The sequence below is a fragment of the Homalodisca vitripennis genome, chromosome 1, assembly GCF_021130785.1.
Source record: "Homalodisca vitripennis isolate AUS2020 chromosome 1, UT_GWSS_2.1, whole genome shotgun sequence".
Lineage (NCBI taxonomy): Eukaryota > Metazoa > Arthropoda > Insecta > Hemiptera > Cicadellidae > Homalodisca > Homalodisca vitripennis.
Genome location: NC_060207.1, coordinates 14,605,408 through 14,630,360, shown reverse-complemented (window position 1 = coordinate 14,630,360; position 24,953 = coordinate 14,605,408). Strand labels below are relative to the sequence as shown.

The following is a 24,953-nucleotide window of genomic DNA, read 5'->3' as shown; positions in this document are numbered from 1 at the left end:
AACCAAAATAAAATTTAATCGAAATTAATTCAAAACAGATTTTAATAATTAAAATAAAACATAATATTTTTTAACCATATGAAAACTAATAATTTATCTGATATCATTGTTAGATGCTATATTAACAACAAGCACACATAATAAAGAATCGATTTTAATAAATAGTTTCTTAGACATATATCTCAAGGATGAAGTTCAACATACCTCTCAGTAATTAGATATTGGTCGAGGAGGCATATACTGTACGTGATACTTTAGATTAGCACTCAAAAAATAATTTTGTTTAAATATATAAACCTACTGTATTCATAAAGCTTTACTTATTGGAAAACAAATTTTAAAACATGATTTAAAATAGAAATTATTGTTCATAGTAAATATTATAAAATCATTTAATTATTAAAAATATGTAATTAATCGTTTAAAAAACTCGAAACTGAAAAAATGTAAGCTTACTGTAGTAATTATTTAAATTAGTTTGACCGATTTGAGTTACGGTTATCTTAAATCAAAGCTATTCTTATACATGTTTAGTTTATGTGACTTATATTGCTGTTCTTAGAAAAAAAAAAAAAAAAAAAAAAAAAAAAAAAAAACATAGTTCTGAGAATCCATCATTGTAACAGGTTCAATTATCGATTACGTAACGGTAAACACAGCCACTGATAAGAGCCTGGAGGGACGTCCAGTTGCAACGCACCAGTTACATGAAAGTATGGAGTCTCCCCTCCCCAGCGCGCTTCCTTCCGCACGCCTCAACTCTACCCTTGGTCTATATAAGGTGAAGGACACCACACGTCCGTACAGTGTTAGCGCCGTCACCCGCCATGGATGCGACAAAACTGCTTGTGAGTGTTATCAACATGTGATTGTGGTTTTATCTGTTTATTACAGTTCGAACAATATAAATTTATCAGTTGTGTAATAAATTAAATTTATTCCGATCACGTAACTTGTTTCAAGTGTGTTTTGGATTTTCATATTCAAAAAGTGCTGATAGAAATTTTTGAAAATAATGTGATGGTTAATATTTATATTAAAAATGTCTTCTAAAACTTTTTCACTGTAATTTTGGGCATCATGATATTTTAAATAATGATGTACTAATGAGAAATCGATATTGATTTTTATCTATAGGTCTTATCTATATTTAAATGTAAACTTACAATAAAACAGCATTATTAAAATTAATATTCAAATGATTCGAATTATTCAAATTACTAAATCTTAAAAATTTAGTTTAAAATTAAATATTGGAAATTTGAACATTTCATTCACAAAGTTACAACATTTACTGTACATTAACAAATTCTATATTTGCATTTGATAAAATAATTATATAAATTATTAGATAGTAGATTAGTAGCAGATAGATTAGTGGTAGATTATTATTATTATTATTAGATTAGATAGATATTATTAGTAGTAGATAGTAATTATTTTTATAGCGTTATCTTTACGGTTAATCTCGTTCACAGATTGTGATGTTGGCGCTCCTGGGCCTTCTATCTGCTGCCCCTGCCCCTGACGGGGGCCATCACAAAAAGTAAGTATATAAGTATGTAAGAAAACAAAGAATCTGTAATATTATGTGTTAATTTGTGGATCAACCCATTTCAGTATTAGAAACACAAAATTAACTTTTTTCTTCATCTTCAGTGAAACCAAAATAAACTTTAATCGAAATCAATTCAAAACTGTTTTTTAAACCGTAAAAAATTCAACAGGTTTCAAAAAGTAAAAATAATACTTTTTTAACCATGTGAATTCAAATGATGTGTCTGTTATCATTGTTAGATTAGAGCTATTAACAAACACACATAACAAAAAAATGAGTTTGCTTAATATTTTCTTAGAAATAAATCTCAAGAAGGAAGTTTTTTAATATATTCTCAGTAATTAGATAAAGATCAAGAAAGCATATATGAGATTCCTTTAGATTAGCACTCTAAAAGTAGTTTTGTTTAAAGAAATAAACATACTGTATTCATAAAGCTTGATTAATCGGAAAAATCGTATAAAACATGATTTAAAATACAAATCATAGTTCATTGTAAATATTGTAATATAATTTCAATATTAAAAATATGTAATTAATAGTTTAAAATCCCCAAAACTGTAAAATGTACAGTAGTAATTGTTTACATTAGTGAAGAGGTTAATTTTATTTAGGGTTGTCTTAAATCAGAGCTATTCTTAAATTTAGTTTATGTGACTTCTATTGCTGTTCTTGCAATAGAACATTGATATATGTATATCTCTTTTGTACAGTTGTTTCGCTACATATATATGAAAAATCAAGTTTATAAAATAGGTTAGAATGATTAAAGAAACAAAATTAATGTATTATATCTCAAAAGTTTGAAATATTTACGTGGATAACTGTTTATAGCTAGACATGTTCCAATATTAAATATTTACTGTGTAATCCAGTATATATTTTCATTTTTGTTTTATTTTAACCAAAATAAACACAAATATGTGACTCACTTCCTGTGGTGTACTTGTATTTAGTACTAATTATACTCATAAACATTCCATTTTTAAGTCAAATTGATAGCATAAGGTAATTTTGCCCTTGAGATGGCACACTGTCCTTGTGAAAAATTCAAATTCTCACAATTTGATAAACAAACAATTATTATAAATTAGGCTTCAACGGCCGGAAGTGTAAATCAGTTAAGATTTCAAATTTAACATAATTCCCTGTTTGCATGTTTAGGTAAATATGTTTAAATAACTAGGCTTCAGAAAACGCGGCCTTAATTCCACTATCACAGCTGTATAATTTCATCCTCAAATTATTAATTAGTGTACTCGTTCTTAAGCTAACGTGGCTATTGTCACGACTTACAGTTAAGTTTTCCGGTTCATGTACCCCGGTACATGTATCGGTTTAACATATAATGACCGAAGATGGCGTCTAAGAATTGAATTCCGTCATTAGTGTTTCCAAGCGTTCTGAACAGGAAACTGAGATGTTGTGATTAGTTCGTATTTCAACACTAAAAGGCATAATTGAAAACTGACTATTCTAACATATCACACAATTTTTCGTTTATGCACACACAGTACCTTCAGATTTAATGTAAAATTATAGAACAAGGCTAAAATAATTATTACACATCAAATTTGGACTGATTAATAATATCAATTTAGTTTTCGATGAAGAATATTGTTAAAGGAATACTGTAGTTCATAATGTATTACAGCGAGGAATTTAGAAAGCAAAAATAACATAAGTATTATGTAACAATAACAGTGTTCTAAGTATGATAACTGTGTCTGTTTAGAAGAATTTCGTATTCTTTGACATATCCTCAGGTAACGAAAAGAAAGAAACACGACTAGCTCCAACACAATTTCTAAAGATATCTGAAAAGTTGTATGTCTGTTATATTTTACCTTAACTTTCTTGTTTGCCGAGCTTTAGCGAAGCCTATCGCTGTAAAAATTGTATTTCCATTTTTTCTACCCGTCTGTCCGTCCATTCGATATCTCGAAAACGAACTTCGCTATAGACTTGAAATTCTTCATGAAGCTACATTTGTGTATACTCCATATGGAGTCCAATGATGGTGCATGTCACTCCACAGGATTTGCCTGAGGGTTAGTGCATATTTTTACATTGGTATTAGAGTACCCGTGATAACAACTAGGAAATCGCTAAATAAATAAATTTCTAAATTAAACGAGTACAATCATATTACATTGTAACATGTGACATATTAACATATATAGCGTAATGGAATTTAGTTACATACTTGAAATTTTGTATACAACCTCAGCGAAGCCGTGTAGTGCTTGAATTTTACTATAAAGCATTATTATATAAAATAAAATATACAATCTTGACTACTACCCGCACAAGAACATTTTCAAAATCTGAGTAGGGTTGGAAATCGTACCGGTGACTAACACAATCGTGTCTGTTATTCAGCTATTTACGTCTTTGATTAATATGTTGAGAACCATTCTTAAAATTTAATTTTGTTTGAACGTTAGAACGGGTTTCGTGTGGTTTCTTCTCCGACGAGAAATGCACATTTACAAAATTGTCTGTTGATCTAGATTAGGAGAGAACATGTACTTTCATCCTATTACAGTGTAAAGCAATACGAAATGACGTAGCCTATAAACTGTTCTTTTGTTTGTACCCAACTGAACAGTAATGTGTGTTTCTAGAACGTGGCACGTACTTGAAAGCTTTAGTTTAGTTATAATTTCTTCTTTATAAACATAACTACATTTGTTTTAATATTTTTATTCCTTCAAAGTTCTTGATGATGATTTCATTAATTTAAAGGACGAAGTATAACTGTAAAGCACAAGGTTTTACGTCTTTACGAGTTTGAATGTTTCCAGGAATTACTTCAATCAACCTTTAAACTAGCCACCTCCACAAAAAGTACTGTAGTGTACTTGTAGTTCGTGTACACATGCCAATCGATAGTAGAATTAATGACCACCAAGCATAGCAGGCTTCTAAGATATGTCGGTTGAGAACGATTAGTCATTTAGAGAAGGTAGCATGGCGTTGCCTCTGAGATAATAATTATAATCGGTTACGGACAGAGAAGGTATATTCTCGGTATGAGACTGTTTATAGGCGGCAATGTGTTGCCAATCGCCTATAAATATCACTCTAGATTTTAAAATCCTAAAAATTGCATTTGAAAAGTTGTAATGAATAGTTTAAATCAATACAAACGGTATACAACTCTAGTAACTATTCACCGACTATTTTTGTTTTGATGTTATAGTGTTGGTATTAATTTTTCTAGTTTAAATCGGCTATTTTTATATGAAATTCATATATAATATTTTGAGTATTCTTGGATGTATTCTTTGCAATACTATTTCTAAATATAACGAGAGCTTTTCAAAACTCTATACCCTTTATCTCAGATGTTACCATCAGTCTACTTTTGATTTGCAAATTTCTGAAATAATAAAATTAGAAACATTGTTAATCACATATTGATGACAATTAGTTTAAAAATTAAGTTTAAAATATTTTAGCGGTCTATCTAAACAGGCAATTCCTGTATTATGCGCGTGTTTACTTCTTCCGCCTACCAAATTTACAAAATTTGTATACCTGTTACTAGAACTAAGAGGAATAATTATTTTTCTATACAGGTATGTAGGCTAATCCAACTAAACCCCTTTTGGTTTTAATGCATTATCAGCTTATGGATCATATTCTCCAAAAGGAAACATTTCCGTATTTCATATTTTTAATTAATTTTTGGAGTTCATACAAAAATAATAGTAAATATACGTTACTCCGGAAGTTTTGACGAAGCTATTGTTACGAAATCTTATGTTATTGGCAATGAGCAAAAAAATATAAAGGACACTGGCTCTATCATCGTTTGAACAAACTTTATTTTTAGACCCAGAGAAAATTAATTTAGCTTGATTTTGTTTGATTGTAATTTATTTTGTTTTTATTCAGTTTCTGGGGCAGACACTGATATTATGTGCACTTGCCTTTTCTGATTCTGAAGCGTCCACGCAATCTCCCTTCTATATTTACGTTAAGGCTAAACATTTTACAAAACTTATCCAATGGATGGCAGCACCTAGGTGGCCAAATTTATTTTTCAGTTTTTCCTTTAATTTTTAACCGATTGTAATTTAAAAACCCGAATGTAAGCTAGACATTCATGGAATTGGATGTATAGAAGCAGAAAATTTAAATTTTATTTATACTAACAAAATAATTATGTGTAATTTCTATTTAAAATTTGAAAATGAAAATTTGCTGGTAGCCATTTTGTGGACAATTATTTTTTATGAATTTTAAAATATTTACTTTAAAAAACTGTTGAATAGTTTGACCAGAATCCTTTATTTTGTTATTTACGTTATTTATCTCTTACCAATATTATTGGAGAAATAGGCAGATCACAGGTCTCTTCTGAATCAAGAAAGTCGAGTGACCGCAGTTAAAGCGCCAGGCTGACCAGTCCGTTATCTTTGTCTAGTGATAAGAGGTTTAACTCAGATAATAATACTGATAAAGCTTTAAAACTGTCAGTTATCAGTTACACGTTAGTTTTCTAAAATAGATTATGAAATTGGTTCAGGTATAAAACATCGTATATTAAAAGTTTGTTTCATCGGCATTTACGTAATAAAACAAAGAGAAACACAAACATTCCATGTGTTGGTAGCCACCTTATGTTTAGATCAAATGAAAGATTGTTTCAGATGGTGTGTTAATTATTAAATGCTGAATAGTTTTAAAGGTTAATGACCTTTATACAATTCTTGCTTGAGAGAATTGATTAAATATTTATTTTAGTTTAGCGGAATTTCTAATTAGAATGTCAGGTCAGATTCCATTATAGGCCCCCAACGCTTGAACTTTTTTCAATGAACTTAGAACGTTATAAAACGATGTAGTTGAGTAACTGAACTAACATTCCATCAATCAACAAGCATTTCCAGGTATTGCAATCGGTATTGTTGTCGCTGTTATCTTATCTTTCTCGAGAATCCCGATTACGGCAGGCCGCGCGGCATCACATGATTATTTAAGTTTTTTTGCACGGTACATAATTAATTATTGCCTTTCCATTACAATTCTATTTATATTTCTGATCAGCCCCTCTAGAATTTGGTATTTTACTGATAGGTACTATACCGAAGGTGCTTCCGAAGCTCGCGCTGATGGCCGGAGGCACTCGCATTTTGAGTGGCGGAGTGTGATCAAGAATATAAACAAGTTTTGTGTATTTTTTCAATAAAGAGTTAAGTCTTTGTTTAGTAGTGTTTGTTTTTGTTGAATTTTTTGTGTTTGGAGAAATGTAGGGGTGTGGTAATACATAAGTACCCTTTTTTTCTTAGTTAGTAACCAATTGTAATTCATTATAGTCATCCGTAAATGAAAAATTAACGTTGGGGGCATAATGTTAGTTCTGTTATTCAACTACATCGTTTTATAACGTTCTACGTTCATTGAAAAAGTTCAAGCGTTGGAGGCATATAACGGAATCTGACTGAATGTCATAATGATGTATGGTAAAACGTGGATTTAAAATCAAACAAAACGTTGCTATTGTGTATATTATACCCGTAAACGCTGAGGCTATTCGAAAACAGAAATGTTTTATATAGACTATTATATTTATAGGAAGACAGTCTTATTTTTATCTCATGATTCTAACTCTGTGGTATTGATGTGTAATTATTTTGGTACTGTGTTAAGTCAAAGTCTTTAAATTATAGCTAGGTTGGTTAATTCGTAGACATATAAAATATACGCTTGGCTTCTTCCTAATTTTTTAGTCTTGAATTGTTATAAGACTAATAAAATATATGGACGCTATTAGTAGTTTTAACATAAATCACCATTAATTTGTTCTGTTCCAGGTTCATAATCCACGTTCCATTCAAAATTCACACGATCCATCATCACCACGTCAAGAAAATCCCGATATTCCACCACTACGAGCACTATGACCACCACCACCACCACCATCACGTCCACGATCACCACGAGGAGCTGCACCACGACTACCACGAGGACTACCATGACGACCACTATTGATCACGATTACCTAGTCACAACGGTAAGTGTTTAATACTGCTCAGACTTGAGATATAAGAACATTAGTTCAAATTTGAAGTTTGACGATGAAAGGATTTTGATGAAAACTGAATATTTCCGAACACGTTTGCCATCGTTCAGTGGTACTATACAATCGCTGAACAATTGTATTGTATCACTGAACGATGGCAAACGTTCCGGTTTCCTTGGATGTATAGTTTTACCGTGGTGATGATGGAAATTTCGGACATCGCGTAACAAGATATCTGTCTAAATACCACAAGCCACGGGCACAAAAATACCCCAACACCATCTAAGCGTCCAGTTTTCGAAAGAAATCACTGTGCGCTTTAGTCGAAAATCACACGCTTTCACACTTATAACACAATCATCTGAACATTGTTATAAGTTAACATTTACAATGTTTAGTAAACTAAAAAAAATGCTTATAAAGATGTCCGAACAATCTGAAATAATCGTGTTATTTCATCACAGATCATACCCCAACATAACATAAATGTTCTCGCAAGCATATCTACCAAAGGACGTACCCTGAAAAGATAAAAAGAAACTAAAACAAAAATAATGGCTCATAAAAATTTACTACATAAAACCTGTATACTGAGACAGTTAGTTCGTAAGATTGCGAACACAAAGCCACTGATAACCCAGAAAGGTAATTATACCATATTTCATATGTTAATAGTTTAGAATATTAATATGATAAATTATAATTTTTTTTTTTTTAGTATATGACGATGGCTTTACTCTTTCACAAATAATACTCATTCTTTCTTAACGTACATATTATATATATATATATATATATATATATATATATATATATATATATGACAAGAAATTATTTTTAAACCGTAAAAACTCATATTACGTTTTAAAATGTTCTACACTAATTTGTCTTTGCTGGTCTGTATGGCAATTAATCTCAATCTCTTTAAATGTAAAATTCATTATTACAAAGAAAGTTTTATATTCGGAGCCAAATTTTACGTGCTTTAGAAAGTAATTTATGTTTACTGGGCTGCGAGTTTTTTGTACGAGTGTTTTATATCTCTCACTACTGATGAAGAGGGACACCAATACGGTTTTAGTATGCCACCTACATAGACTACTGTAGAAATATGAGAAGTAGATCAGTTCCTGTAACAGAGACCTGCGCGGTAAAAGTGTCGCGAGATCGTTCGATCACGACCGTCTCCCCTAGATCGTGATACAGACTAGTACGTACACAGGTTCTCTACTGTTTTACAGAAGTCTACCAGTCTTCATAGTTAATTCATGAAACTAATGTTGCTTCTTCTACTAACGATTGCTTTTGTTAACAAAACCGTCAATATTAAAAATATACATTGTGAAAGACCAACCGGACTTCAAGGCTTTCTCTTCATTATAGTCCAACAAAACTGACAAAGTACGTTTCAATAATGGGTATCTAACCTCTTCTTCAAGAGCTAAAAATTAAAAATTAAACGAAAGATGTATGTTTGACAAACTAACAAAAACATGGTGATTAACACGCCAAAGTCATACTTGATAGTAGAAATGTTTAACGCTAACTTATTTAGTTTTGAACACCTGAAGAAGTGTGAAGATACCAGTTTTAGAAATGTAGTGGTCAAATTATAACTATAGCATATGTCCGGAAATATTATTTTTAACAAAGAATATGCCCAACATTGAAAGTTATAAACTACAGTCATCTTTTTATCCATATCGATTGACAAATACGTTCATAAGTAATATAAGTTCATACGTTTTCCAGAAATCTCCAAACAAATCTTAAATACCATGTTGTGATTTGGTATGATGTTAGAAACTCTGAATTCGCAAACTCTATTCAAAAATACACAATGTAGGGGTACGCCATACCACGTGTCGCGTAACAGGCTTCACTGATGTTGTATGGAGAATCCCAACATTCTAGCCCGTACCACAATGTGTGAAACGTGTTACTATATCTCATGTTGTTTGACTACAATCATTTTGTTTACAAAATTATCTATTCTAAGATTTTCTCGTTACCATCACGATTACCAATATAAAAGTGTTCGCTCATAACGCTCATCGGAAGTCCTTGGAGTCCAACGGAAGTCTGGAGTCCAACGGAAGTCTTTGGAGTCCAACGGAAGTCCTTGGAGTCCAACGGAAGTCACATACGCCACCATGGAACTCGATGATTCCGTTTTAGAAATGAAACCATGCAAAATGTCAAGTCGTTGGATCAGTTCGTTCTCTAGATACCGTGCGGAAGACAGACAGACAGAAATGAAATTTCCAGCATCTCGAGCGAGAGCCTTCGCTTAATTTTGTCCAACATTCGACTAAATACTTTCTATGGCTCAATCTTCAAACAAAGTGACAACAGTATTCCCTTTTATTATAGATTTGGATCAAATATGCCCTAGATGATGAGCAATGAGTTTAATATTTTGAGAAAGTTATAAAAATATAAATTTTTCAAAAAGTCAAACATTCCTCTTTTTAATTAAGATCAGGCACGTTGGCACGCTATAAAACTGAGTTTTTATCAAATTCCCGCATACCCACGCCTGTGGTCCCCATTTCATAAATACCAATACACATCTTATAACAGCAAAATTATCTGGAACGGCATTTAAATTTATTCTTAACTGATTAATCATAAATACCTAACCCGTGTATAGTTTACTCAGTGATTACATTTAACATTAAAAGGTGATTGGCATTGTTTTCCCACAAACGGTAATTTTCCCACTTAATTTCTAGTTAACACCTATATTCTGTGGAATAACAAGTAGCATCATATCTAGGAACTGAAAATACATGACATCAGTAAGGTAATGAATTACGTAAAAAATCCAGGGGCAAAAGTTGCGTAAAAATGAGTAATTTACGTAACTGTACTGTTGTTGAAGTCCATCGTTGAGAGGCCACGCGATTCGTTGTATTCTGCTGAATGGAAAGCAGGTCCCCGGCAGTGGACAGGCGCGTGCTCTAGTGGGGAGGGGCGGAGTAGCTAACAATATGTGATTATTGCAGGGAGCGCGCGGAGGGATGAACTGGTGAATCACGCAGGCAGTAATTGTCGAGGACGCTGGATGCTACAGGAAGTGTTATTACTGTGACGACTGGTTCGGAACCCTGCTACGCTGCAGCCTCATGCCGTACGCGCAAGTTTCTCCTAATTACACGAACCTTTGTCCGGCGAAGAACAAGGAATTCGCGTGATCTGATACGTCTGTTCGTACCGGAAGTTGTGACAACAACAAGGAATCTGCGGTACTTGGGCACCACTTTGTGGAGAAACGGCGTCGGAAACAAATTCCAGAAGTTGGTCACAGTTCTAGATCCAAATCTAACAGTTGTTGCCATGGATGTTTATCTTATAATCTCATTATGTTTTTGAACAAAATTAAACTAAAACTTGTGACGTACCAATATTTAAAAACATTACACGCATACATTGTGAAATACACCTTTACATACATAAAACATCTAAGTACATGAAATCGAAGGACACCTATCTAAAAAAAGTCTCAATTAACCCATAGTATGACCTAATTCGAACTTTTCTTTTAAATGTATTCTTTCGAAATAATTTAGGTACACACTTCTTGGTCAAAATGATTAGAAATAATACATTGTTTATGTTTAATTATAAGAGTTAAATGTTGTTGGCATTAATTCAGAAAAATGTTTTCCGTTATTTAAAAAAAAAATTATTCAAATTTGGGTAGCTCTATTCTTTGCCTTCAAGCAATGAAAGCCGGTCTTATGTGTGTAAATATACTTTTTTGAATATTGGACAATATGGGTCATTGTCACAAATCTTTCTCTTCACTTCCTGGAGAATCTGCTCTTCCATGTGCTATGATAATTATTATAATCTCGTATTCTGTACTCTTGACTCCACAAGTCCGCAGAGTATTTATTAGCCAATCCATCATACTGTACCAGGAAATTTGTTCTTTAAATTTCAAGGAATCTAATCTCATTTTCAATCTCAATTTCTATGTGATAAATATAAGATAAAATTTATGTCTATCAACTCATGAATGTCACTTCTTGAAACGCCCTGAAGATAAGGCAGTGGCTTTGATTTTAGATAATTCATATTTCCTATAACCATTCAACCAAGATGTGTTTCGATAGTGAAAAGAGTAGGCCTACATGTCAAAAATAGAAACCGCACCGTCTAGTCAATTATCTTGCGGTAGATTCAGCCTTTATTGGGTTATCCGTATAATAAGAAAAGTTTATACACTCACTTTTCAACCATCCATCCATTTGCCCGCTTACCTTGCCAACAAAGTCTACAATATTATGGGCAGAAGATTACTTATGTATTATTAAGGTTTGCAAATGTAATTTTGCAAACTTTATGGATAATGGTTAGTGAAATCCTACCAAGCCTTGAAAATCTCTCCATCTCTTGTTAAAGTACGTTTTTTGAAGTAGATTCCTTTGTCCCTAAATTATGACCCCAATGAAAGCGAGGTCTATAACAACTCACACTTCCCGAAATCTATCGGTATCTAAAGTAACAAAATTTCACCAAAGGTATTTACAAATTTGTATTTTGTGTATTAGAAAATTAATAGACATATAATTACCAACAGTAATAGTTTTGATGCGCTTATCTCTGTCTCTATCAGCTCATTTATTGTTTGTAGTAGGTGGAACTTTTTGCTATCACGCATTAGTTCTGCTTTCCTCAACGAATGATACACAAGAGTGGTGCTCTCCATTATGTACCAATATTCCTAATTTTAAACGAAGAAAACGACGATGAATGTAGCAAAGATCTCGTTTTTTTGTCTTGCATACAGTCACGTTTGACTGCAGTGCAAGTTTATACAAAATAATAAAGCTTACTGTGGGCCTTAACTAATTAAACTATGGGAAATGTCCTATGCTTGTATTGTACTTTAGCTTTTTTAATAAACAACTCTTTGTATAGCTTCTGAATTCATTAGGCCTATTTTATTAATTAAATTTTTGTATGGCAAAACCGATCCGTTCATAATTTTCCCCTCCACATCTGACAAAACTCATTAATTTTTGCAGGCTTGCACTTGTTTATCTAAACAGTTTTATTTATTAGTATTAGTTCAACATCTTTGCCGAAGTATAAAAACTTCCTCTGAGAGACATATCTCCAGTAGCAGATAAATTATTGCGTGTATACGTAAGTGTTTTTTTTTTTTTATCATAAGACTTTTTTGAGATTTGACTATATTGAGTTCAATTCATTGCTAGCCTAACTTTAAAAATCTAACATTATTACCTATTACACCCAAATCTTGCATTCAAATGAAATTAGAAACTTGGATTTTTTTACCTTATTTTGTAATTCATCCCAGTCAATATGTACATAAACATAGATACATCTGTATAGATAAAGATTGCACGATAGTAGTAAACGCGCATTCCGTTATTTATCTTTCGTTCATAAAAAAATATGATTTTTGTTTTGTTTTTTCAGGTTATATGTTATGTGCCTAAACAATGTTTTCTCTTCTTGTTTTCATAAAGAATACATGACGTTAAGTTAGTCATTTATGTTATTTTGTTTTTTTAATATTCTCAAAAGAAATGCAAAATAAATATTATAATAGTACAATTTTTTTACGTTTGGTCTCAAAAGATAGTGTAATTGGATGTTATGTGACAAATTGAGACTAAATAAATATGACGAATATATATTGCTGAAAATAAAAATACATAATACACGTATCTTTGTTCCTGTAGAATATTTTTAGAGACCTTATAAGAAATATACGAATTCAAAACAATTTATTTACATATTCAACCGTTAATAAAATAAGAATAAAGTATGTTTCAAAGCTTTACAGAGCGTATTTTGAATGTTCTATAAATGTTTCAAATAAAGTAATAAAACTAATAAACAATACGATTTGATGACATAAACAGACAGGCACTATTTACCAACAACTATACTGAAATATAGCACGGCATTTAATCTCACTTATCACAACACAAACACGAAAACAAAACACCGGTTACAGATAGTCTTATAGATAACGGCTGTGCAGAATGCCGGAAGCAAGCTGTCTATAAGTCAGCTGTTAGAACTCTTGAACCCAGACGTAGATTGCCAGACAGTAAACGAGTTCTTCTGCTGCTATTTGAAGTAAACAGTGTCCTCTGTAATGAAGGAGGTTAGGTTATGTTTGTATAATACAAGCAATATTCTTTAATTAAACAGCTGTTTTCAACAATGAGCGTTATTAACCATCTGCTTTAAAACTACAACGCAGTAATCAAATCAGGTAACTCAAGACATGAATTTCTATAGGAAGCGAAATGGTAAAATGTTTAATATGTCACAATTTTTCCTACAATTGTTAGTGATCTTTAATTCTTACAGAATAATTTTAAAACCTACTTTATTAATTGTGTAGAGTTTGAAAATGTTCGGTGCATAAATGAGGAAGTACTATCAAATCAAACGTTTAACCCTCTTCGTGGGATACCCGGTATATGAAAGGAAACGGTGTTTACAGTGAATAATTATCTGTTTACGCAGGTTCAATATTCCAAATAAAAATATTACTGAGACTAGTTTTATCTGAATAAATTATTCTACCATATATTTACATACATTTTTAATTAAAATTGTATGAATTATTTTACAAAGAATATTCTTTACAACAATACAAATCGAATCTGCTTATGAATGATACTTCCCGAACAACAACTTGGCGAACTTGGGACTTGGCATGATTGCCGCCTTGATGGCTGCTTTTTGTAAAATATTTACAAACTTTAAATAACTGTTACAGTATATTTAAGATTGCACACATTAGAAAACTTTATTTTAAATTAATACCTACATATTGGTATGCAATTTATAAGTTTAACATAGTTTTAATACATTAAATTTTATTTGCAAGAAAAGTGGCGTTAGGTCGGAATTATCCGACTTTTTCCACTAGTAATTAACTGTTTTAGGTAAGAAAATCTTGAGTTTGCCACTCGGAGGGCTAAAGATTTTGAAGGCCGACACTTTATTATTAACGATACATTTGTTTCTTTTAGCAGAAAATAACATCCCAATTAGACATAACGATGCAAAATCCAATGCCGTAACAAACTGTTTCTGGGTTATGATTTTTTTTATTCAAAGCACTAAACGAAACGAAAGAGACCATATTTGTAGAGGAACGTTTTTGTGTATTTCTTCATATTGAACAAAATCCAAAAATATTTCTTCACAATCTTTAAAACACCCTGAATGAATGAAGTAATGAAAAAACACTCAAAAAGTGTAGTTTCCCGACGTGATTTCCCGGAATCGCTAATATCTTACTTACCGTTCCCCTACTCCTGGAGGTTAAGAAGCAACTGATGGATTACGAATATTCAGTAATAAATTGACTCCATCTGTTCACCCCGCAGTTAAATAACAGAGTTAACCACCAGTTGCGGCAAAGATAATTAACCGTTACGGACACACTGGAGGGCACGAGCCCACTTCCTAGCGTCAGATGCAGATGCATGCAACGTTCTTAGTGATTACTGCCGCGTTGCATAATACGTGGCGTAATGTCATAACCTCAGTTTAACTGCAATTGCTTAGGTTCTTCACCCGTACACCGTTTATTATCTTGATGTTGTATAGTGGAGGTTTTGAAGCATAAGCATATCTTCAATGTTGAACTTGAACCACCAGATTCAATCCTTAAGAAGAATCCATGGCTGTTGCTACATCTTGGGGCATGCCTTTTTTATGTAAAATATTAGCATCGGAAAGGTCAGACTGGTGAGGTCAGAGAGCCAGTGGACTATAAATGGACGGTGACAGTATTACCAACCTTGCTAATTTTTTCAAACTTCAATACTTAATAATTTGATTTTTCATAACTTTTTAAAACTTGAATTGCCCTTTTCTAAGGAGAACCGTCGCGTCGTGTAGTTTAATACGTTGGGCTGGGCCTGAGTCAGATATAGCGCAGGTTCAAATCCTGTCTATGACCTTTGCACTTTTTTCACTACCATAGATAGACTTTGCACTTATTTCACTACCATAGATAGACTTTGCAATGTATAAACTCTCTTCTTTATTATGTTTGATAAGTTCCTCGCACAGGACAGTAGCCCATGAGGACCGGTAGAAAAAGACTTACAAAGGGATTTTTAATTAATTTTAGGAAAAAAAAACATTATTTGTAAAACATGGAACTTTTAATTCATCTCTCAGTATGAATGATTTGTTTAGTTTTAATGACACAGAATGGATTGAGTTGTGAGTTCAGTGGTTTTACAGCCCTTGTAAATAAATAAATAAAAATGTCTTTATTGGTCCATAGTTCATCAAAGTACAAACTCCATAACAACTCCTGTCAAAGTATACAAAATTCATTATACGTAGATCACACAATAATTCCATTACGAGTAACATTTATCACGTAAATATTCCTGCAACACTTTTCTTAAATTTTAAGAGGCTGCGGTTTTTTATTGCAGTGAGCAGAGCATTATATTCTTTTGGTCCAAAGTGTCTAAATGCCTTTTTCCCTGTCTCTAAACTTGTCCTTGGTAGGTGTAATAGACCATCCTGTCGGGTAGAGCGCTGACTCACCTCATGCCTAAAACCAGTTTTCTTCTAAGATATTCTGGCCTTCCCGTCCGAAGAACCTTATGAATCAGCCTAACGGTTTGAAGATGGGAGCAACCCTCCACTGACATCACACCAGCACTTAATCGGTACTCGCTTATGTGATAAAATTCCTCAAACCGTAAACAAATTTCAATGCCCTATTCTGTAAACGGGTGAGAACCATCACGTTTTCCAGTGATAAACAGAAAGCAAAGATTGGAAGAGCATAGGTTGGTTATTAAAGGGAAAATTGTTGATCTTATAATCTCTAATTTAGAAGAGACTGGGAGAATTGTGCTTAGCTTAGATATAAATTTTAACTTGGTTCTAACATTTTTACATATGGATTTCATGTGGTAAGAAAAGTCGAGTTGGCAATCAAATGTGACGTCAAGAACCTTCAAAGTATTGCATGAAGTCAAAGGCTTGTCGTCTAGGTTGATACAGCCTTCAGCACTGCACTTTCCCGATTGGTCATTCAAAGATGAGCCATTTACTATCAAAACAGAACATTTATCGGAGTTTAGCCGAAGATCATGGTCATCTGACCACCTCTTTACTCTCTCCAAGTCAATTGTTGACTTTAAATGCAGCTTCAGCAGACTCAAAGGTTCGATAATACAACAACAGCTGTGAATCATCAGCATAAGAACTTAGCGAGCAGTATATCAACTGATCCTTCAAATCTGCGGTACATATGAGGAAGAGAATGGGTCCCAGGCAACTGCCTTGAGGAACACTAATAGATCTAGGAATTGCCGATGACAATTTCCCGTTACCCTTTGTGTTCTGCGTTCGTCCAGATAAATACGATGAGAACCATCTAACCGAAGTTTCATCAAATCGATAAAGGCCAGCTTTTCCAGCATCAACTCAAAGTTTACCGAATCAAAGGCCTGTGAGAAATCTAATGCAGTTATCAAACTATCCAAACTACCATCCTTAGCTGAAAGCATGTCATGTACTAGATTGAGGAGTGCCGAGCATGTACTAAAATCCTTCAGAAATCCCGACTGAGACTCCTGTAACAGTCCCTCAAATTCCAAAAATAAAACTAATTGCTCTGAAACAACTTTTTCCAATATTTTGGGCAGAGCTGGGAGAATTGATGTAATATATGGTGGAGTAGTTTGAAATAATTACTTTCTACCCACTATTAGAGACCCACTGCAGTTGCGTAGCGTGCGTAGACAGAGAGCCAACCTTGCAACGCACGGTCCCGCCCCTATTACAACTATCTAGTTACTGCGCACGGCAGATACGGTCGAGAGCGTTTCCCTGTTCCCTCATGCGCATGCGTGATGCATATGTGTACATCGGCGTTGTTATTTTGGACTCAATGACTACAACAATGTTTAATTTGGTAGAGGAACCCTACAATCCTGCCAAGAGTACTTTCTCTAACATGCAAGTTACGCTTGGTCCACGCTTCCGGCTTCTCGGTATGGCAAAGAAATATTTTAGCGTTCTTTAAATGAGTTCATTGAGTATGGAACAATCCCTCTTTTCCCCGAATTTACAATACATCCTGCGCGAGCCGAAGGCGAGTTTTTTGTAAGAGTATTAAAAATAAGACATTTAATATGTTTTAATTAAAAATACAACCTGATGAAATTTAAATGTTATTATCTGAAAAAAAAATCAATATTACAACAAGAACTTACTGATTCCGGTGTAAACTGACCTTGCAGTGGAGACCATATACTTTGATAGAATTGCGCATTATAAAGAAGAGCCATGTTTTCGATCTCCTTTTTACATTCCATCATGTTAAGACATGTTAAGTTGTTTTATTAAGACACTCGAAAATATGCATGCATAGATTTCCCAGTGAGAGCATTCGTTACCTTTTTATACTCGCCGAACTTAAAAAATATAAAACTCATCTAAAACCATTTTATTCTAATTGCAAAGGAAACAATTCTGCTTAGAGATGTAATGGATAAATGCCAATGATTTTTTTGCGTCGCCATTAAAAACTATAAACGAATGTGATTAAAATTCCCATATAATATAATAAATACTTTAAATAGATATGACTCCTCATGGTGCGTTCACCCTTTTTATCTTTTTATATATATATATATATATATATATATATATATATATATAAAACAGCTCTTAAACATATATATATATATGTTTAAGAGCTGTTATTTTTAAATTAGCTCAACCAAACATTGATTGCACCATTATAATGACGATTTGCATAACATGATCACAAGAGACGAGACAGAAAGCACATTTTGCTAATAAATTCAAACGCCCTTGCAATAATTATTACCCAATATAGTAACAAATAATTCACACGTACCCCGTTGGCTTTAGCAGCACTACAATTAAGAAATATCTCATTTTCGCCGAAACAAAGCAATAATTCAGTATTCGTCATAGAAATTAAGAAATTACATTATGAAAATCACTTTCATGCCAATTTTACTTCTTTACTGCCTCACGAACGACGCATTTCATGGGCATGGTAACGACTCAAGGTCATTACCATCAATCTTGACCTCGACTTCTCTCTGAAGTCAATGCCGCTAATTCTTTGCCCGTGCTACCTAATTGGCTCCCCGTAACAACACCTCTATAATTGCTCGTGAAAGTCACCATTTCCCTATTTACATGCGTGTTATACACTGCAGCTGCCCACGTGTCACTTCCTTCCCCCCCCCTCCTACACCCCACTTGGCTGTCAAACGGCTGGAAACTTCGTGCGTCCTTGTTTTATCACCAGTATTACAGCGGTTAGCCGCGCAGCTCATTATTATCTCCACGTTGCAATCATATCATTTAGAAAGCGTGCTTGCAATTGATCCTGATTAAAAAGAGAGGTCCATTATAAATATATCAGTCATTAAACAAGGAAGATTTATTTATTTTTATACGTTTTGTGAAGTTACACCACATCTAATACTTTTTTGGACTGATGTGAATATTGAATAGAAGCTTTAATATGTTTCTATTGCACATACTAATATAAATATATATATTCGCCATTTGATGAAATCACGAATATCTAACAACTATCACCTAGAATGCATTGTCAGTTCGGTACGGATCTTATCAAAAAATTATCATAAGTTCTGTTCTGTGGAACAAATATTAATTTCAGGTTTTAGGATCTGATATTGATGGTTATTGAAACGTGGGTTCCCACGTTTATCCATATCAACCTTTTGTAATTTGCGTACAGTTTGATTCAATTTAGTATTAGTTACAATTGTCAATTACTTTATTGTGATGTGTTCGTTTACCGTTTTTTTTTTTTTTTTTTTTTTTTTTTTTTTTTTTTTTTTTTTTTTTTTTTTTTTGTACTCTTTAAGGTGTTACAGTTGTTATTGTAATTCATATTGGTAATATAGTTGCACTAATATCATGTCACAGTCCAGTAGATTTATAGTTATATAATTTTATTAATCTCTAGTTTTCGTTTTCGTTTGGTATTTGTTGCTGATGAGATGTTTTAATATTGGTGTAGATATTTTAATATTATTATTATTTGTTTTACTGGTATTATTGTTTTGGACAATTTTGAATTTGCTATTAAAATTTTTATTATTTATAGATTGTTATACTGTTAAATTGATACAACTCATTGTTAGGACTGTCACATGATTAGTAACAATTACTGTGCTGAAAAGGATGTATTGTTGCACCCTATAACAAATAATTAGTAAATAAATACGCAAATAATAATAATATAATAAGAAATATCTTTTGTTTACAGGGCTTTTCAACGGCTATAAGTCACCGGCGTGTAACAAACATCACTGGTCGCAGGCAGAGTCCTTGTGTCGTCTCGGGATTCGTGCTGAACTCCAAATTTGACAGAATGAACTCCCCTCTTCCTGCGCGAAATCAAAACACTCGAAAATACTAAACAAGTACAGTAATTTATCAAAATATACTGCCTGATTATGGATTGTTTTAAAATATTACTCATTGTTACAGATTTTAGACCAAAATATCGCTTAAGTATTTTCCTCAAACTTTTCTACCTGAGAAAGGAAGCAGATACTTACTATCGAAAGTTCGTGTTCTATTTTGTTTTCTCTATAACAATCTTGAAATCTTTTCTCATATAGTTAAATAACGTTTTACATCCTCAAAGTAAAACTGAAAATCTACTTTTTGTGACACATTATTAAACTCCCATGTTTTCCAATTTACACGTTTGTTATAATATATTATAACGCAATTGCATAGTAAGGAAAAGAATGGAAAGGTTTAAAAAAGACTTATTTTCTCTCGAGATCTAAATTGGAGATGAACGGAACAAATTTTATTTCTTGTACATATTTAGTGTGTAAATATTACGTAGATACATGTACAGTTTAGACTAAGAGCTGTTTTCGTTTTAAACTGATGTAGTCCAGCGTAGTTTTTAACACTGAAAATCAAACGTGCTCCCTTACCAAGCGTGCTACTACTTTTCTCCACATAAGACTGGATACTTGTTATGTTGATTTTGTAATAAAGATATTGCCTTCAAACATGTGTAATTTTTAATCCCCAACCCTGTTATCAACCCTCTGGTGTGTATGCTTATTTCAGTAGATGTTTAAGGTATTTATGCTGTTTTAGTTTGCTTATATCATTTATCGCATTTGACAGTGAGAAAAGACTGTAAGACATCAACACCATTCGAATAATTTATTTTAATTTTTTATACTACATGCTACTTTAAAAATAAGATAATTTTTATACAAGCGTGATATAGATGTCGGTACTATTTTAAGAAATGGCTACTGCGTAAAATATTTTACGGTTAAATTCATTAATAGAATATTGAATTTATTTCTACTTTTGAAACCATACAAAAAAATCAAATATAGACTTAGAAAAACTAAACTGCCACAATAACCAGCTGAGTAGCAGCTACTATAATCACTGTGTAAATTATAACAATTTTACAACATAAGAGTTCATGCGAATCTCCTTCTGGAAGAATAAAAATAAGAATAATTTATTCACAGAATAGAACTCAAAGTTTTCTGTGCAAGTAAAAACATCAGTATCAAAAGTAATTATAAAAAAGCAACGGAACATCTGTTTACAATAGAGCCTACTATTTAAAGGTAGAACACAATAAATTCTTGTAAAATCTTTAAGTTATTCCTACTACAAAAAAGTCGGTCTAATCAAGACATCTCGAGAGCCTCGTGGAGACTGTAGAAAACCTTCCCGAACAAGTAAGCCTTTAAATAATTTTTGAAACTGTTTACATTTCTTTGAATTTTGATTACATTTGGAAGTAAATTGTAGAGTTTAGGACCAAAATAAAAAATTCGAGTTTTTGAAAAGGTTGAGTCTGAAACGGTTTGAAATGAAGTAATTTTTGTGCCATGTGTTATGATAATGATTTAAATGTGGAAAAAGATTTTTTTTTTTAAAAGAAACATTGTCGAATGAAAAATGAAACGCTCTCTGGAATATGATACTGTCAAAGACTTGACACCTGAAATTTGCAGTCCAGGCCTGAAGAGATGCAATAGTCGACGAAGAAGTTCAATACAAACTATTTGTATCGATTTGACATCAAAGACGCCCAGACCAGAAGAGAAGACTGTCCAGATTCCAGGAGCCAAGTCTGTGACTGTGTCAGGCTTCAGACGCTGCACTAAGCTGAAGGTGAAGTGGAGGTAAACTCAACATTCACATTAAAAAGCGTATTTGATACCTACAATTAATTGGTTCATAGTTTGGTTCTTTCAAAGTACTGAGGTTTTGTGGCTGAAGTATCGGCAGTTACTGGGAATCCAATAGGGTTCTCTTAGGAAGCTAAATGAACAACGGTTCACGTGGAACCTGAGCTGAGGTATATTCGCAGAATTTTTGGTCTTCCCATATTCCAAGTATAGGAGTTGTCGAATTTAAAATGGTCACCACCAGTGCCCTCATCAATATTCTTTTCCTCCTCTATCGTTATTCATTCTCCAATTTGTTATAGTTTATCCTGATGGCTGTGATCAAAAAATAGCACTGAGCTGTGCGCAGACTCTAGATCTTTATCGGCAGCTTTCTATTTCCGTAGTACACTTCTAGTCACACCGGTTGCATGACGGCATATTATTAGATACCATCTTAATCAGTCAGAAGCTGTCTGTCTCGCTAACTGAAATATGGTAATACTCATTTACCAGTCATTACCAGATATCAGAGCACGCCACATTTGGTGTGTATCAGTCACAAAGTGTGGTATTAGACACGTACCAGTTAGGCAGCCACGCCGCCGGTTGCAAAAAAGGAAAAGACGAAAAATACTAGTTTTGCCAGAAATGAATAACGTCATTTGCATAGCGGCACTGTGGTGTATAACATCCTTTACCGGCAGCTTCCTGTATACCCTTCATAGAGACAGGTTTGATATGCCTAAATGCCAGAAGTTGTGAGGCATACAACTTTCAGAACAGCTAATGAATTATTCTGCTTGCTATAGCAATGGTTTGACCAACAATCTAATATAGATTTTGTCCACAGTGTACTTTTGACAGGATGGTAAACCTTTGTGTTCAAAGCCTTCTTCTGACTAATAAAATATTAAAGTATATTTATAACTAAATATGTTATATTAACTCGTACTTTTGTGGAAGCTACAATTTAGGCAGATGCTATTATAAAAGTACATGTTGATTATAGTATTTTAATGCATAATATCTCAGTCCTCTTTTTCCAAATTCTCCCATAAGTTTTACAGTTCAATAGTTTTACACAATATAAAATTTTAGAAATAGAATATTGGTACCTTAATTGCATTATTTTATCAATCATTAGGCAACTAAATACACAATTTTGGTGGCTTTGCACGTGTATGAGCAGTTCTGGTTCAAGCGAATTTTATATTTCCGACGACAGAATAGAATTGGCCTTTTAGCCACTATAAAGAAAATATCTCAAAAAGTGTATATTTATGGTCATTGTAATTTATTATGGTCTCAGTATTTGTTTATGCCTAAACAGGCTATATTTTTTTATTTACCTAATGTTTTACCGTGCATTTTACGAAACGTTAATAGTTATTCTGCTAATCGAGGCGATGACGAATCCAACAAATCAGAGATTACTATATACTTACTGTACAGCCTTTCCTGAATTATAAAAAGCGTAACCGACCCGACTTTGTTTTATTTATAAAGATTCAAAAACAAGAAAAAAAATAATTTGTGGTTAAAGTGGCTGGCTGGTGGTCAGCAGTTTGTGAAGACACAAAAAAATGTGCGTCAGACAACCTTTAAATAACATATGAACTTCTTGCTTGTCAAAGTTAGTAAAATGTTTCACTGAACTGCATGACTGTAATATTCACAGTATATAAAGCACACACAACTGTAGCAGCAGGTTCCAAGAAGGAGACGCCGTTAATTAGAGTCATGTAAAATGAGTAGGCACAGAATGAGAAACAAACACACAAGCAAATAATTGTAGTACTATAATTAACGGCTACTCCTTCCTGGATCTTGCTATTCTAGTAGCAGGAGCCAGGAGGAAGAAGCCGTTAGTTGTAATCCTGTAAGATGAGTAGCCACAAAATATGAAACAAACACACACAAGCACATAATTGTAGTACCAGTACTATAATTAACGGCTACTCCTTCCTGGATCTTGCTATTCTAGTAGCAGGAGCCAGGAGGAAGAAACCGTTAGTTGTAATCCTGTAAGATGAGTAGCCACAAAATATGAAACAAACACACAAGCACATAATTGTAGTACCAGTACTATAATTAACGGCTACTCCTTCCTGGATCTTGCTATTCTAGTAGCAGGAGCCAGGAGGAAGAAGCCGTTAGTTGTAATCCTGTAAGATGAGTAGCCACAAAATATGAAACAAACACACAAGCACATAATTGTAGTACCAGAACTATAATTAACGGCTACTCCTTCCTGGATCTTGCTATTCTAGTAGCAGGAGCCAGGAGGAAGAAGCCGTTAGTCGTAATCCTGTAAGATGAGTAGCCACAAAATATGAAACAAACACACAAGCACATAATTGTAGTACCAGAACTATAATTAACGGCTACTCCTTCCTGGATCTTGCTATTCTAGTAGCAGGAGCCAGGAGGAAGAAGCCGTTAGTCGTAATCCTGTAAGATGAGTAGCCACAAAATATGAAACAAACACACAAGCACATAATTGTAGGACCAGAACTATAATTAACGGCTACTCCTTCCTGGATCTTGCTATTCTAGTAGCAGGAGCCAGGAGGAAGAAGCCGTTAGTCGTAATCCTGTAAGATGAGTAGCCACAAAATATGAAACAAACACACAAGCACACAACTGTAGCAGCAGGATCCAGGAAGGAGTAGCTGTTAATTAGGAGTTCTGTAAGATCCACTTATAAGGAATCAGTTTAGTCCGTAGTGACCACGTGATCGAGCAATGAGGTAAGGTATAACGCCCGAGGAAGATCGGAGAAAGTGGGGTGAAAGGTCGTCCCTAGTTGTCGCTTGCACGGTCACCAGCCAGAGAAGACGTACGGCCGCTGACCTCTGGCCCTGTACACTACCGGGCAATGATGAATCACCAGGGTTTATTTCAAAATCACTTGTAATAATTTAACACTTCAACTATTTCAACTAGTCATTACATCATAATTTGGGAAAGTAATCATTAATTTTGTTTGTGACGAACATCTTGTGTGTGGTTGTTTGTACATCTTGACGTTCTACTCGAATGTTAACTGTCGTTAGTGATGTGTTGATTAACTGTCTAACTGGAAAAGATCAAATTACAGGCGTAGGTAACCTGTATATAAATTTATGATATAAGG

General features: G+C 33.4%; 1 protein-coding gene across 1 annotated transcript; it reads left to right on the top strand.

Annotated features, from left to right (window-relative positions):
- Positions 1-702: 702 nt before the first annotated feature.
- LOC124361620 (uncharacterized histidine-rich protein DDB_G0274557-like) lies at positions 703-20,680 on the top strand. The gene is made up of 4 exons (XM_046815975.1): positions 703-848; positions 1,479-1,546; positions 7,384-7,583; positions 19,915-20,680. Exons 1-3 carry the CDS (start codon positions 828-830, stop codon positions 7,559-7,561), a joined length of 267 nt encoding a protein of 88 aa, XP_046671931.1. The 5' UTR covers positions 703-827; the 3' UTR covers positions 7,562-7,583; positions 19,915-20,680.
- Positions 20,681-24,953: the final 4,273 nt, after the last annotated feature.

Coding starts and splice junctions, on each gene's coding strand:
- LOC124361620 (XM_046815975.1), top strand. CDS start 828: ATGGATGCGACAAAACTGCTT. Junction 849..1,478: donor TGGATGCGACAAAACTGCTT/GTGAGTGTTATC, acceptor TCTCGTTCACAG/ATTGTGATGTTGGCGCTCCT. Junction 1,547..7,383: donor GACGGGGGCCATCACAAAAA/GTAAGTATATAA, acceptor GTTCTGTTCCAG/GTTCATAATCCACGTTCCAT.